The sequence below is a fragment of the Leucopleurus acutus genome (assembly GCF_964270905.1).
Source record: "Leucopleurus acutus genome assembly, chromosome: 18".
In the NCBI taxonomy this organism is placed as follows: domain Eukaryota; kingdom Metazoa; phylum Chordata; class Mammalia; order Artiodactyla; family Delphinidae; genus Leucopleurus; species Leucopleurus acutus.
In genome coordinates, this window is record NC_139160.1 from 8,496,175 (window position 1) to 8,511,222 (window position 15,048).

The 15,048-nt window shown below is 37.8% G+C and overlaps 1 protein-coding gene across 2 annotated transcripts in view; it reads left to right on the forward strand.

The window, feature by feature from the left end:
• Window positions 1–15,048, forward strand: part of FRY (FRY microtubule binding protein) — a gene marked incomplete at its 5' end in the record, with an annotated part of 329,047 nt that overhangs the window by 161,594 nt on the left and 152,405 nt on the right. For both annotated transcript variants that reach the window (XM_082859749.1, XM_082859750.1), the window contains 7 exons: window positions 619–758; window positions 5,898–5,988; window positions 6,215–6,294; window positions 6,412–6,492; window positions 11,348–11,516; window positions 14,430–14,522; window positions 14,617–14,715. In XM_082859749.1, coding sequence (XP_082715875.1) covers window positions 619–758; window positions 5,898–5,988; window positions 6,215–6,294; window positions 6,412–6,492; window positions 11,348–11,516; window positions 14,430–14,522; window positions 14,617–14,715 — 753 coding nt within the window. The remainder of the gene's footprint in view (window positions 1–618; window positions 759–5,897; window positions 5,989–6,214; window positions 6,295–6,411; window positions 6,493–11,347; window positions 11,517–14,429; window positions 14,523–14,616; window positions 14,716–15,048) is intronic.

Here is a 15,048-nt window from a genome sequence, read left to right on the forward strand (position 1 = left end):
GGGAAAGTAGAATAACTCATCTATCAAAGGTATGTTTGTTGTTTAAAGAGGGGAGATGTTTGCCTTTGATGTAATACAGAGTAAATTACTGCTACTGATTCATTAAGTCTAATTTGGGGCACAACTCAGATTAGTTTATGAATGATTATTGGCAGAAAACCATACATTGCATTACCACTTAGGTTATTTGTTTGGGGGATAGAATTGCTTATTTCACCTAAGCTATTAAGGTAATCATATTAATTAATGTATTTATTTATATAACAAGCATTTTTGAGGACCTAAGTAGTACCAGTCACTGTACTTCTTAGGGGCTGTGGGAAAATAATTTCTTTGCAGTCCATGAATAACCTGTATACAATTAACATCTGATTTCTAGAATGAAAGGGAGTCAAAGTGATTATCTTTCTTAAACCACAAAGTTATTATATTAGGAACATCTGTCAACAGTAAGAAACGGGTTCTTGGGAATGTACTACTAAAGATTATTAAGGATAGGACTGTGATAAATAAGAAAATTTTGTAGTGACTATGGTTTGGAGTTATTTGTGAAATAAAAAGTTTCTCAGTAATTGGCAGTACCACCAAAGCTTTTTAATTGCCTGCTTTTCTCTGTAGGTCATCAGTTCAATGAGCTCCCTTTCTGAGTACTGCCTGCCTTCCATTCTACGTACATTATTTGACTGGTATAAAAGGCAAAATGGCATTGAGGATGAATCACATGAATACAGACCAAGAACCAGCAATAAATCCAAAAGGTACACTTCTCTTATGTAAGGATTATGAGGATTATAGTTTTTTCTGTCTTTCTCTTTTTTTTTTTTTTTTTTTTTTTGTGGTACAGGGGCCTCTCACTGTTGTGGCCTCTCCTGTTGCGGAGCACAGGCTCCGGACGCGCAGGCTCAGCAGCCATGGCTCACGGGCCCAGCCGCTCCGCGGCATGTGGGATCTTTCCGAACCGGGGCACGAACCCGTGTCTCCTTCATCGGCAGGTGGACTCTCAACCACTGCGCCACCAGGGAAGCCCTCTTTCTTTCTTTTTCTTTCTTTCTCTTTTCTTTCCTTTCTTTCTTTCTTTTACTTTCTTTTTCTTTCCTTCTTTTTCTTTCTTTCTTTTCTTTCTTTCTTTCCTTCCTTTCTCTTTCTTTCTTTCCTTTTTCTTTCTTTCTTTTCTTTTCTTTCTTGAAACAAATCAAAGTGGGAGTTGGGTGGCCTCTAGATCTTCCTGCCTCTTTACACATGAACACCACCTTGTCTAGCAGGTGGCACATTTGGAGTATTTGTCACTGCCAGCTGTCAGAGGTTGAAAATTCTTACACGGCCTCATTTTGACAGTGGTGGGGGCAGGGTGTCAAGGACCCTAGGTAACCCTCTTGCCTGCTTCTCTCCTGGGCCCTCTCTCCTGCAGTCTGCGCCTGAAGGCAGAAAGCCTGCAGCAGGCCCTGCAGGACATTGCCTGGATATTTGGGTCTGCGATTGTAACCTTGAGTGCCCAGGGTACTGTAGTGCAAAGGACGCTGGGTTGGACCTTAGAGGTAGTCATGGAGCTGCCACTAATTAACCGTGTGACTTTGGCCAGCTCCCCAGCAGCTTCCCAGCTCCCAGCCTTTTCGTGAGCAAAGGGGGAAGTCAGATCACCCCATCTCTAACTTCCCTTCTAACTGAGAATTTTGTTGATTGGATTTGAAAAGTGGAACTCGCTGCTACATGAGTTCTTCAGCCATAAAACTTAAGATTCTCGTTCTGTCCAATGAATGTATGTCCCCCAGAATTTTAGGTAAATATGTATAACTTCATATGTTTGAAATCAACCTATTATAGCAAGGTAGCAAATATAAGAAAGTTTAATACATTTACCTTTCTTTAAAAAAAATGAGATTTTTCAAAGCACTTAGATTTCTCCACATGGGTTGTACATTTTTTAATGCTTTTAAAGACAATATAAGTGAAATTAATCACTCAGAAAATCAGATATTAAATACTACTTGTGAGTGATTTATCCCTCTCATTTTTTTGACACTCCTAGTATTTAAAAATATGTAAACTTCTCTTGAAATTGAAGACCTGTTATTTTACCAAATTACATTTCATCTGAACTTGTAATTTCATTTTGTAATATGCTTGAGTTTATTCAAGATTCATTTACTTATCATTTTGTTTGGGGGAGAGATTAATAACTTTTGCATATTGAATAATTATTTTAGTTGAAGAAGAACTTTTTAAAATGGAGATATAATTCACATACCATAAACTGCGTCCTTTTAAAGTGTGTAACTCAGTGTTTTTAGTATATTCACAAGGTTGTGCAGCCATCATCACTGCCTAATTTTTCTTTAGGCATAATATATATTTTTATCGCCCCGAAAAGAAACCCCACACCAGTTAGCAATCTCTCATAAATATTTTTAATGTATCAAATTTATCAAATATTTATCAAATATCAAATATTTATCAAATATCAATATGTATCAAATTTATCAAATATTTTTAATGTATCAAATTTATCAAATATTTAATGTATCAAATATTTTTAATGTATCAAATTTAAAGGTAAAATTTCAATCGTGTGTCTGAAAATGGTTCAGCCTGTATGATTAATAAATTAATGGCATCATTTTAGTATTTCCTCCTATTTCATGTTAACTTATGAATAGATACTAAAACTTTCTAGGGGTGGAGAGTGGGGCAGTTTTAGTGAGTTGAATTAAGTGAGTTTTAGTTTTGTCCTGTTTGGTCAGAATTTAGTTACTAAAACTAGATTGTTCATGAATTGATTTCTTTATGGATTGAAAAGAATAGCTTTTTAGGTTGTATTACTGATTATTTCCAGGAGATCAGAGTAATTGCCGAGATCAGAGAATCGGGACAGTGAAATTCAACTCAATTGCATTTTAGTTAGCACTTGAAAGTTTAAAATAAGAGAGAGAGATTGTGTGTTTGGGACAAAGCCGAAAGAATGAGGGTCTCTAGAACATGATGTAGCTAATAATGGGGGTCTCTCTTAATAGAAACAAGAAAAGAGGAACTTAAGGAAGAAGCATAAGCAGCTGAAAACAGTCAAATGTGATGGATGTGTATTTGGGTTATGATTTCTTTTTTTTTTTAACATCTTTATTGGAGTATAATTGCTTTACAGTGGTGTGTTAGTTTCTGCTGTATAACAAAGTGAATCAGTTATACATATACATATGTTCTCATATCTCTTCCCTCTTGCATCTCCCTCCCTCCCACCCTCCCTATCCCACCCCTCTAGGTGGTCACAAAGCACCGAGCTGATCTCCCTGTGCTATGCGGCTGCTTCCCACTAGCTATCTATTTTACGTTTGGTAGTGTATATATGTCCATGCCACTTTCTCACTTTGTCACAGCTTATCCTTCCCCCTCCCCATATCCTCAAGTCCATTCTCTAGTAGGTCTGTGTCTTTATTCCTATCTTACCCCTAGGTTCTTCATGACATTTTTTTTTCTTAGATTCCATATATATGTGTTAGCATATGATATTTGTCTTTCTGACTTACTTCACTCTGTATGACAGACTCATCCACCTTACTACAAATAACTCAATTTTGTTTCTTTTTTTTTTTTTTTTTTTTTTTTGCAATACACGGGCCTCTCACTGTTGTGGCCTCTCCCGTTGCGGAGCACAGGCTCCGGACGCGCAGGCTCTGCGGCCATGGCTCACCGGCCCAGCCGCTCCGCGGCATGTGGGTTCTTCCCGGACCGGGTCACGAACCTGTGTCCCCTGCATTGGCAGGCGGACTCTCAACCCCTGTGCCACCAGGGAAGCCCCTCAATTTCGTTTCTTTTTATGGCTGAGTAATATTCCATTGTATATATGTGCCACATCTTCTTTATCCATTCATCTGATGATGGACATTTAGGTTGCTTCCATGTCCTGGCTATTGTAAATGGAGCTGCAATGCACATTTTGGTACGTGACGCTTTTTGAATTATGGTTTTCTCAGGGTATATGCCCAGTAGTGGGATTGCTGGGTCGTATGGTAGTTCTGTTTGTTGGGTTATGATTTCTAAGATTAGTATAGTATCAACGTTTTGACTGCCAGATAAATTTGTCAGATGCCTCTGGCTCCTCCTGGCAGTTAGACCTCAAACCAGCAATAAAGTTGGATTCATTATTGGAAAGATGTATGTCTTCCTTTTATTTGAAAGCATAAATTGGCTTATTAAATAAAACAGAGTCAGGAGTTTACAATTTTGTTTCTACCAAGATGTTTTTGCTACTTTTTCAAGTTCCTCTGGCCCCTTTTGGAGACCCCTTACTATAGCCCTCTTCTCTCTGCTGCTGCTGGCCGTCTCTGAGAGTTTTCTCTCCCTGTGGTCTTCAGACTTCCTGTTTCTCTTCTCCATGATGTAATTTCTGGGTCAGACTTGTGGACGCCCTCTTTTTAATGCAGCTCCATATGTTTTCCTCTCCTCCCTTCCTCTGGCAGCAGCACTTTCTAGTTCTAGTGGGTCTTGAAGGGCTCCAGATGGATGGTTTGGTCCATTGCTCTTTCTCCTGGCAGGGACTGTTTGTAAATGATCCTGAATGAATTGAGTTCCTGCCCGGTCCATACATTTCCCCTTGAAAGTTAAAGCTGCAGCTTCCCTCCTTGACCTGCTCTGTCACCTACCAGGCTTAACTGGACTTGCTCAAGGCTGCAGAGCTCCTCCAGAGTTCTTTTTTCTATCTTTTATATGCTTTCCTCTCATTCCCTCTTGACTGAATAGAAAAACATTCCATGTTTAAAATAGTCTTGATTTATTTTGAAAATATCTGCCTGACACATCCAAATTCTGTCCTCCTTTCTCATTGCTTTTATTTAATATGCAGGTACTGAGCAGTTGTATGTTTGGGAGACTCTACTAAATACACGTTTTCTCTTAATACTCAAGCAAACCTTACTATAATTACTATTATTATTTCCGTTTTGTAGATGAAAAAATTACTGGTAAGTAGAAGAGGCGTAATTTTCACCCGGGACTGTTCTACACCAAAACCAACACTCTTTTTTTTTTTAATTTATTTTTTTATACAGCAGGTTCTTATTAGTCATCAGTTTTATACACATCAGTGTATACATGTCAATCCCAATCGCCCAATCCGTCACACCACCACCCCAAAACCAACACTCTTAACCAGTATTCTGTGCTAAGGGACTTTGCAGTCACTCCAGTTGCTGAATTCCAGATTAGTCCTCAGTACATTAGAGAAGCAGGAAATGAAGGGAAGGGGGTAAGAACTCACATTTCTGTCCTCCTGACGGTGCTAATTCTGCTCCCTAACTTTGGAATAAGTTCAAATGACTCCACTTTGCCCCTCCTACCTCTTCTTCCATCTGCTTTTTAATCTTTCTCTCTTCCACCCCCCTCAACACCTTCTTTCTTCCTCTCATAAATTTCAAGTGGCAAAAGGTCAAGAAGAAAGGGGCAGGGGAAAAGAAACGAAATGTAATGCTGATCCTTTCTCTTCCCACTGCAGTCCTGATTCCATAGGTAATCATATTATTTCTTTCCGTTGTTTAACTCTTTTCACAAGATCCTCTCAGGGTCTACCTCTAGCACCGGAGCCCTGTATCATGTTTGTTTCCATTTTACAGATGAGAGGTTTCCTGTGTTGAAAGGTACCTTAGAAAAGTCCACAAGATGAAATTATATACTCACAAATAGCTACCCAAGTTGACATGGTTAGATACTTAAAACATAAAGTCAAATATTCAAATCCAGTGTCTGTCCACTGCACCAGACTGATCATAGTGTGTATTTACCGCTGCAGTTTCTTCGTAACAAAATTGGTTTGCAGTCCACTGGGGATGAGTCCTAGATTTTTGGGTGAACTACATCACTCTGAGGATATTTTCAGTGCCCATTTAATGTGAATATTTTAAATTTTACAGTGATGAACAGCAGCGAGATTATTTAATGGAAAGACGGGACCTCGCCATTGATTTTATTTTTTCTTTAGTATTAATAGAAGTTTTGAAACAGGTAGGTCATTAATTTAATGTTACTTTAGATAAGATTTATTTATCTAAAATCTACTTATGTTTTTAAGGTCAAGTTTATTAAATTGTTCATGAATTTCAAATACTATGTCATATGAATTATAGCTATTGATTGTTAAAGGCCATATGTAGTTCATTGTGAGTACTCTTACTGATTTGATCTTTAATATTCCCTTCCAAGTTGAGCCATCTTTTTTTTTTTTTTCCAGATTCCACTTCATCCTGTAATAGACAGTTTAATACATGATGTTATTAACTTGGCTTTCAAGCACTTTAAGTACAAAGAAGGGTAAAGTAATTTGTCATCTTCGAATTTGAAGAAGTTGGGTACTTAAAACTAAATCAAGTTTGCTCTTTTCAGATGACCTGGGGGGATTCCTAACTTGTCTAATTGTATGTTATTTAGGTACCTTGGTCCTAACACTGCCAATATGCACATTGTGGCAGACCTGTATGCAGAAGTCATTGGAGTGTTGGCACAAGCTAAGTAAGTGAACCTCAGAATCGTTCACCATAAGAACATGAGTGCCTCTCCTGCGCCAACCCAGCCCTACTCTCAGGAGGGGGGAGGGTGTGAGCTTACCAGAAACTAGGGTTTATTTATGCTGTGTGTGCCCTGTCTCTGAACCTCACAAGAAGCTCCCCAGGACAAGTACCAAGTCTTTCTCCAATTTGTTTTCTCCTTTAGCTTTTTCACTTGGCAGTTGGGCCAGATCCTACCAAGAGTCCATGAGTTTCAGACTATTGCATCCGAGAAAGAAATGAACTAACCAAAGTACTTTTCTTCCTGCTTAATTTTCCAAAGAAGTTTATCAGTTTTAAAAGTTTTGTTTTCTATATTCCATGAGTGGGTGGTTACGATATAGCATCCATGAGTGGGAAAATTCCATTCTAGAATGTGCCTTTACTATAGACCTTACTTAATTCAGCTGAGCTAAAAATGTCCCAGACTCTGTCATGGAAACAAGTCAGAAAATTCTCATTGCTAAATATATCTGGCCCATAACACTACTTAGCAGGCTAGAACAAAGTGGTATTAGACTCTTAGCAATCATATACTTCTTCCAAAAGTGATGTCACACCCTATTCACCCATCTTCATCTTATTCAACCCTGAGGCAAGTCGGGCAAGGTCCTGAATTTCTAGGTTAAGCAAAGTGAGCCAGAGACATACTGTGAATCCAGGCCAAGAGGCCAGCTGGGAGCAACAGTGATGCCCTGATCTTTGTGAAATTGCAACCCTCAGAAAGATTTGTATCTTCAAGAGATGGAATTTCCTAACTTAGCAGTGTGGAAACGCTCAATTTATCTCAAAACAAAATTTTTAAAAAGTACTTACTCAGCACCTTTAGCTAGCCAAAACATAGTCAAGAACTCAGGAAACAGACCCCAAAAACTCCTTGAGGTGACTTATTTATTTAACCCTGTTCGTCTATTCATCTTGACTACCTGTTTTCTTCTAACACATAAAACATCAGTACTAGATGGAAGAGACTTAGATACACTGACGCCCTGAGAAATATCAGGCTCGAAAACTGACAGCAACAGAGAGGAAAGAGAAACTGGCCAAAGCATACATAAGCACCAAACATTAGAGTTACCTGGACCATTCTGCATAAGAATATATATTGTACGTTTATTATAGCCCATTGTAATAATTGTAGTTCATGAAACACTTAAAAAACTTAAAAAAGTGTAATGCATTTTGGAGAGATTTCCATTGCAATTAAATAATAAAAGTATTGGCTTTTTGAAGGAATAAGCTGCAGTTATCTGGCAAATTAACTCATGTGTCTCTACCTCATTCCTAGAAAAGATCAGAAAAATGAGTTGTTCATATGTATTTTGGCTGCTTTGTCAAACCCTGGAAATCTCATCATATTCCTTTGTAATTACCCCAGCCTAACTCTCTTATACAATCATTTGGAAAGTTTAATATGCCAGAAATGACTTCTTGTGTTTTTCTTAGTTTTGTGAACTGTACATAACAATATCGGTTACTATAGAATGACTTGCCTTAGCTACACTGATTTTTCAGTTGGTTGAGAATGAATTGAGAGACAACGTCATAATTAAAGCAACATTCTAAGGTTGTAGGAATTTCCTTATTAGGTCTGATTGATGATCCACTGAGCCAGTGTTTTCTTGCCAACAAGGACTTTTTAAAATTTTCATGTCAGTATTAGTCTCAATTCTGCAATAGGAGGCTATAACAAACGCCTCAGTTTGGATAATGCTCTAGTACTTTTTAGTCACAAGAAAATGCTTTCACCAGCGGCTTCTTGCAGTAATTGCAGTAATATATAGTAATCCCATTGATAAATTCTTAACCAGTCGGTATAGAGTTAACCTTTATTGATAGTACAGTCTTAAACTGGTGTCACGCTACAAATTATCACATTACATTCTTCTCATAAGTACACCAGGACCATTACTTTATTGTCGCCTTAGAAAATTACTGCTTCCTTTGTTCTCAGTGGGGGAAAAAAAAGATGTATGCCTATTTGGTATAGGATGGTTATCTTTTTTTAAAAATAAACTTGAGTAATGTAACAATTCTAATTTTAGATTTTATATCTAGATCACAGGGGTAATGCACTAAAATATCTTCTTCATTCTGACTTTAGATATTAATATTTAGTTTGGTCTTTAAATTTTAGCAGAATCACTATTTTTAATCTTACTAGTGATAATGCGCTCAATTCCTGTCATTAAGGGAAAAGTTTTTTTTTTTTGCTATTAAGTGATATTCACCCAGGGTCTTGACTTTTTCAAAGTCAATTAAGTTAAAATTAGATTTTTTAAGGTAAGTTTTTTGGATTAAAATCTGACATATTCATTTAAATAGCAATGATTGCTTGTAAGATTCATTCCAAAACTGCTCTCTCTTTATGTGATATAATTTTAATATATATATTCTTATACTCTCACTTAAATAATATCTACTATACATTTTAAAGCAGAAGACTGAGTAATCATTTAGTTACTGTATTTACTAAAGAATACTAAACACTCTAGGCATGGTCATTGAAAAGAAATTTATTTTTCCCTAAAATTATTTGAAGGGAAAATAGATTTTAAGGGAAAATAGATTTTTGGATTATTTTTATTTTAAAATTACATGTTTATGTCATGTGGGACTGTTTAAAGTAAAAGATAGCTATATTTATTTTTAAATGAGAAATAAATAGACTTTTAGCCACTAACTCGTGAGAGTACTGAAATAGTGAGGTGTACAAATAACCTGCCTTTTCCTCCCTCTCCTTGTTTTAGTCACGGATTAGAAAAGAAAAACACACTTTCTAAGTATCATGTGATCTTTAAAACAGTATAACTCTAACCTGTAAAGTTACTTTTTTCTTTTAAAGTCTCACATTTCAAAATTAAAGCCATAGTTTTTTTGTTTTTTTTTACCTGTTTGGAAATAATTTGAAATAAAATATAATTTTAAAAAATCTAGTTTTTATAGATTTTATAAATTTTTATAATCTTGATCGAAAGTGTCACTTCCTTCTCTTTGCTATGCCATTTCTGCTTCCTGTCCTTCATCTGTCTCTACCTAAAACCTCTGTTCACCCTTTACCCTAACATAAATCACCTCTGAAATCTTTGTCCAGCTGGAAAGAACCCCTTCATTGTCCAGTGCCCCCGGAGCCTCTTCAGGTGTATTATTCACATAAAGGACAGTGTGAAATATGAGAAAGTGATTTGGCCTGGGGCATTTAACCTCCCTGAAGGACCAGAGAGATCCAGGCAGATTCCCAGGCCCATGGTAACATACCTCATAAATAATAATACTGGTTATTACTCTTATTAAAATTATTACTATTATTCACATGGCTCATGGTCAATGCTGCATTGTCTTACCTTTCCAGTTAAACTGTATAGAGTTCTAAATAGACAGGGACTACATTTCACAGCTCATGACTGTCTAAGGCAGCTACAAAATAGTGGACATTCCTGGAATTCACAGCAGAAGATCACAAAGTCTCACTTTTTTCGCTTTGACCTTCCAATCTGTTTCTTCATTCATAAAATGGAAACGCATTCACTACCTATTTTCTGCTCCATTGCCTTCTTAAAATCTTTTTCTTTTGTATGTAGCAAACATAAAGAAAAATCCATAAGTTGTTTAGAAAATACAAACAACTTTAACAAATTGTTACCAAATGAACACCATGTAACCTCCTGCATTCCAGCCGAGAACGAGAAAATTGCCGCTCTCACGAAGCCCGCAACAGCCAACTTGCCAATCTTACACCTCTTGCACTGCCTTTTGGTGACACCATATCTGTATGTGTACCACCTCCCTTATATGTCCTAAAATTTCTGCTTTGAGGTGTCAAAAGTTGCGATTCCAAACTTCTGGGATTTTATTAATTGGCCTTTAACTTTTATAGTCGTAATTACCCTCTGTGATCATGCCTTGCTTCTAATTGATCCTTTGCAGAAACTCAGGCTGATAGTTTCAGGAAACAAAATACAATGAGTCTTAGAATGCTTTCCTTGTTTTTCCTTTTTTTAACCAATAGTCAAACCAGCCATCTCAGAAATAGTTTGGATGACTTGTTTGTATATGTTCCTTTACCCTTAGGCACTTTGACAACCTGCTACTTTCCATCCTCTTAGGATCTGTTCTCTTTTTAAACTTTTTATGATAATGTTGTTGTTGTAATTAATGTTATTAATTATTAATATTATTTTACTTTCAAACAATATAAATACCTTAAGTTCCTTGGGGACTGTGTCTTTTTATTTGTAAAATCCCATCAATGATTAGAGAGCTTTTAGAGATGATTTGAATTTTCCCATTACTAGATTTTCCTTCAACCTGAAAATATTTTTTTCAATAATCATTAACCTAAAACTATAAAAGAAGCAACAACAGAAAACTGTGGAAATGGATGTAGGAATATTACTTGGCGTTATTTGCTGTCATCGTCAGAAATACCTGGCCTCCTATGTTATTGCTCATCTCACAGTTGGATACTTCAGGCCCTTGGGGTCTGTAAGTACCTGGGAAATTGCTAAGCCTGAGGAAATGGAGCTTTTCATCATGCTCAGTTTAAGGGCTGAACCATTTTGAGAGGCTCTAAATAACCTTGGATCTTCTCCCTAGCCTGAAGGAGACATTGAGCATCTGATAGAATAAGAGAAGAAAGGAGAAGATGGGACTCTTTACTATATCCTCAATATCAAAAGCTTTACAAGATGACAGCCATCGTACCTCAGCTGATTCGAAGGTCCCCGTCACTGTGCCCTGTCCCTCTTAGATGCTGGGGACCTACTTTACCGTTACTTTCCTACCCATTATTTGATAAATCACGCACGTTCTCTTCTTAGATTCCCTGCTGTAAAGAAGAAATTTATGGCAGAGCTCAAAGAATTACGGCACAAAGAGCAGAGCCCGTATGTCGTTCAAAGCATTATCAGCTTGATAATGGGGATGAAGTTCTTTCGAATTAAGATGTATCCGGTGGAGGACTTCGAGGCCTCTCTCCAGTTTATGCAGGTACTGTCTTGGGCAGGAGAACTAAGGGGCTGTCAGCTTGAAGCATCTGCCTTCCTTAGAGTGACTGACCTGGACGGTGAGAACCCATTCACTCGCCCATACGTAAAAGAATCCTACACTTTTTCCTCAATAATTCATAAAGGGCTTCGTAACCAAGTAATAGAGTTTCAGGCACTTAAGTTCATTTTTAAACTCATATCACCTTTGGAGTAGGGTGTACAGTAGAATCTTATTTGTAGACTTTTTTTTTTCTCTTTTTTACCCATTGGCTGCATATCGTTCTGTCAGTAAAATATAGCTGGTTTTTTACTTTTTGAGATCGATAGCATTGAGTTGGCGATATTAACATTTCCAGGCATCAGAACTTTAAGTAATGATATCTTTTTTATTCATACTATAAAAAGGAATCAATTTTTAAAAAATCAACTAAACCATACAGGTTTAGGTGTCTGTGACACAGTGTTCACCGTTATGTACTAAAAAAAAGAATTATTGCTAATGAGGATTTCCCAGAATACACAGCTCTATTAGTTTTTCTCTGTGTGTGTGTGTGTGTGTGTGTGTGTGTTTTGTTTTGTTTTGTTTTGTTTTTTTGGCCACGAGGCAGGCCTGTGGGATCTTAGTTTTCCAACCAGGCATCCAACTTGCGCCCCCTGCATTGGAAGCGCAGAGTCTTAACCACTGGAATGCCGAGGAAGTCCGCACAGCTCTATTAGATTTTATAAAACTTTAGTATCTAAAGGGATTTTTTTTTCTAATGCTGCTGTGAATTAGATCTAGTAAGGATCTTAATAAAGAGTTTAGATACAGGGGTTATGAGTGTAGGTTGTACCACTTCATACCCACTAGGATGGCTATGAGCAAAAGGACAGACAACAGCAAGTTATCTGTTGGTGAGGATGCAGAGCAATTGGAACCCTCATACGCTGCTGGTGGGAATGGAAAACAGCACAGCAGCTTCTGAAACAGTTTGGCAGTTCCTCAGACGTTGAAATCTAGAATTACTATATAATCCAGTAATTCCAATTCTAGGTATATAGCCAAGAGAAATGAAAATATATGTCCACACAAAAACTTGAATGCAAACGTTCATAGGAGCATTATTCATAATAGCAAATGTCCAGGATAGGCAAATCGGTAGAGACAGGAAGGGTAGTCGTGTAGGGCTGGAGGAGGACGCCGTGGATGCAGAGGTTAGGGATGCCTGCTAACAGGTGCAAAGTTTCTTTCTGGGATAATGAAAAGGTTCTAAATTTGATTGTGGTGAAAGATGTACAATTGTGAATATACTAAAAGCTGTCAAGTTATATACTTTATAAGGGTGAATTGCATGGTATGTGAATTGTATCTCAAAAAAGCAGTTTAGGGCTTCCCTGGTGGTGCAGTTGTTGAGAGTTCGCCTGCCAATGCAGGGGACACAGGTTCGTGCCCCGGTCCGGGAAGATCCCACGTGCCGCGGAGCGGTTGGGCCCGTGAGCCATGGCCGCTGACCCTGCGCGTCCGGAGCCTGTGCTCCGCAACGGGAGAGGCCACAACAGTGAGAGGCCTGCGTACTGGGGGGAAAAAAAAAAAAGCAGTTTGAAAAAAAAAAAAAGCAGTTTAAAATAAAAAAGAATATAGGCCCTGTATCAAATTTCTTGGGTTTGAATTCAAGCTTCAGCACTTACCAACTCTGTGACCTTGGACAAGTCACACTTAACCCCTCCCAGCATCACTTACCTTGTCTGCAGAGTGATAATAATGACACTAACTTTGGAAGGTGGTTCTGAGCATTCTTGGCACGTGGTAAGGACTCACTAAATGCTAACTATTTTTATCTCTCTCTCATGCTAATGATTTGTGTATCTATGTACTTGAATTAAGATTTGAGACAGTATTTACATATGTATGCAAAATAATGTAGGAAAAGGGCCACAATTCTGGGGACCATAAAGCTCTATTCTGTATTGGGAAACTCTCAAAGACTTCCCATTCTGGCAGTGCGTATCTCGGACTGATGTCTTAGTATGATATTGATATACTGGGAACTTGAGTAACTGTTGTTGGTGATAGTTCCAATGTGGGCTGAAAATAAGACGTAATAGCTGACACAGATATTAAAGTGTCATCACCAATACATGTAGCCTTGGACCTTTCCATGAAAACAACATGTAAAAAAGACCACAGTAAGTTACTACCCAAAAGACCAGGAAGGGGAAAGGGGCTGGCAGAATTCTGGACAGGCCAGCTCTTCTAATATATTATTCCCTGGGCAGCCAAAAATACCCTTTTGTAGACAGGAGTCCACAAGCATAGACATCCTTGCTTAAGAAACTATTCCAAAGGTTTCTTGTCTGAGGTGGGGAAGGGAAGCATTCCAGACTTGCTCATGAAACTATCTGAATAATAAACACCTAAAATGTCAGGGCCTAACAAGTAAACAGCTCTGTGCACAGGGCTGTCAGGGCCTAAAATAAGGTTAATGTCCTCTGCCTCTCTTCCCATGGTTACCTTCTCTGGGGATCTGTGCTTGTGGGTTAATCAAGGCCCCAGGGCCCCCCACACAGTAGGTAGTCAATAGAAATTTCTTGCAAATGAGTCACTGAATGAACCAACTAGTAAGTCATTGGATGAATGTCTGCTTGCTGGTTATAGATGCTTTGTCCTTTCAGCAAAGGACAGAGTGATTTTCAGTGATTTGGGGATAGAAGTTAGGGGGAGAGTGAGAAAACCAGCCTTGTAAAATGTCATTGGAAGATATTGTGAACTTAAATATAAATGCTTGAATCCAGTGATTTTTTTTAATAGATTATGGAATATGCTGTGTTATTGGGTGTGATTAAATTAAGATCTATTTGCTTAAATTTGCTGACATACATTTTCCGTGCACATTTAAATCTTTCTCCCTCCCTTTACTCTGTTTCTGCTTCTTAGGAATGTGCACATTACTTCCTCGAGGTCAAAGACAAAGATATCAAGCATGCCTTGGCTGGGCTTTTTGTTGAAATTCTTGTCCCAGTTGCTGCTGTGAGTTACATTTTCATTTTTAAGAACTTCTTCAAATTGGATTAGAGAAGCAACAATTTCATTAATATAATATAAACATGCATCTCTATTTCAGGCTGTTAAAAATGAAGTAAATGTTCCCTGCCTCAGAAACTTTGTTGAAAGCCTATATGATACCACGCTGGAACTTTCTTCTCGAAAGAAGCATTCCTTGGTTAGTAACTCTGAGAAAATTCAAAAGACAAAACTGCAGAGACTAAAATTCCTAGGCCGAAATCTATTTGAGAGTCATAAGGGTTCCACAGATGGGAGAACTACCTACAGCTTCCTCAAAGAGAGGTAGCATTTCAAATTTTAGAGCTTCCACCTATTACTGACCATGACTGAATCAAGGTAACATAAGGGGATTAGACCATGTCACCTCAAGGACCCTTCTAGTCCTAAAGATTCCGCTGTTTATTTTCAAGATGGGTTTGACTTATTTTAATTTCTGAGTATTTTTTCAATCTGAAGACTAAAGTTTATAACAACAGTTTCTTTTCTCAAT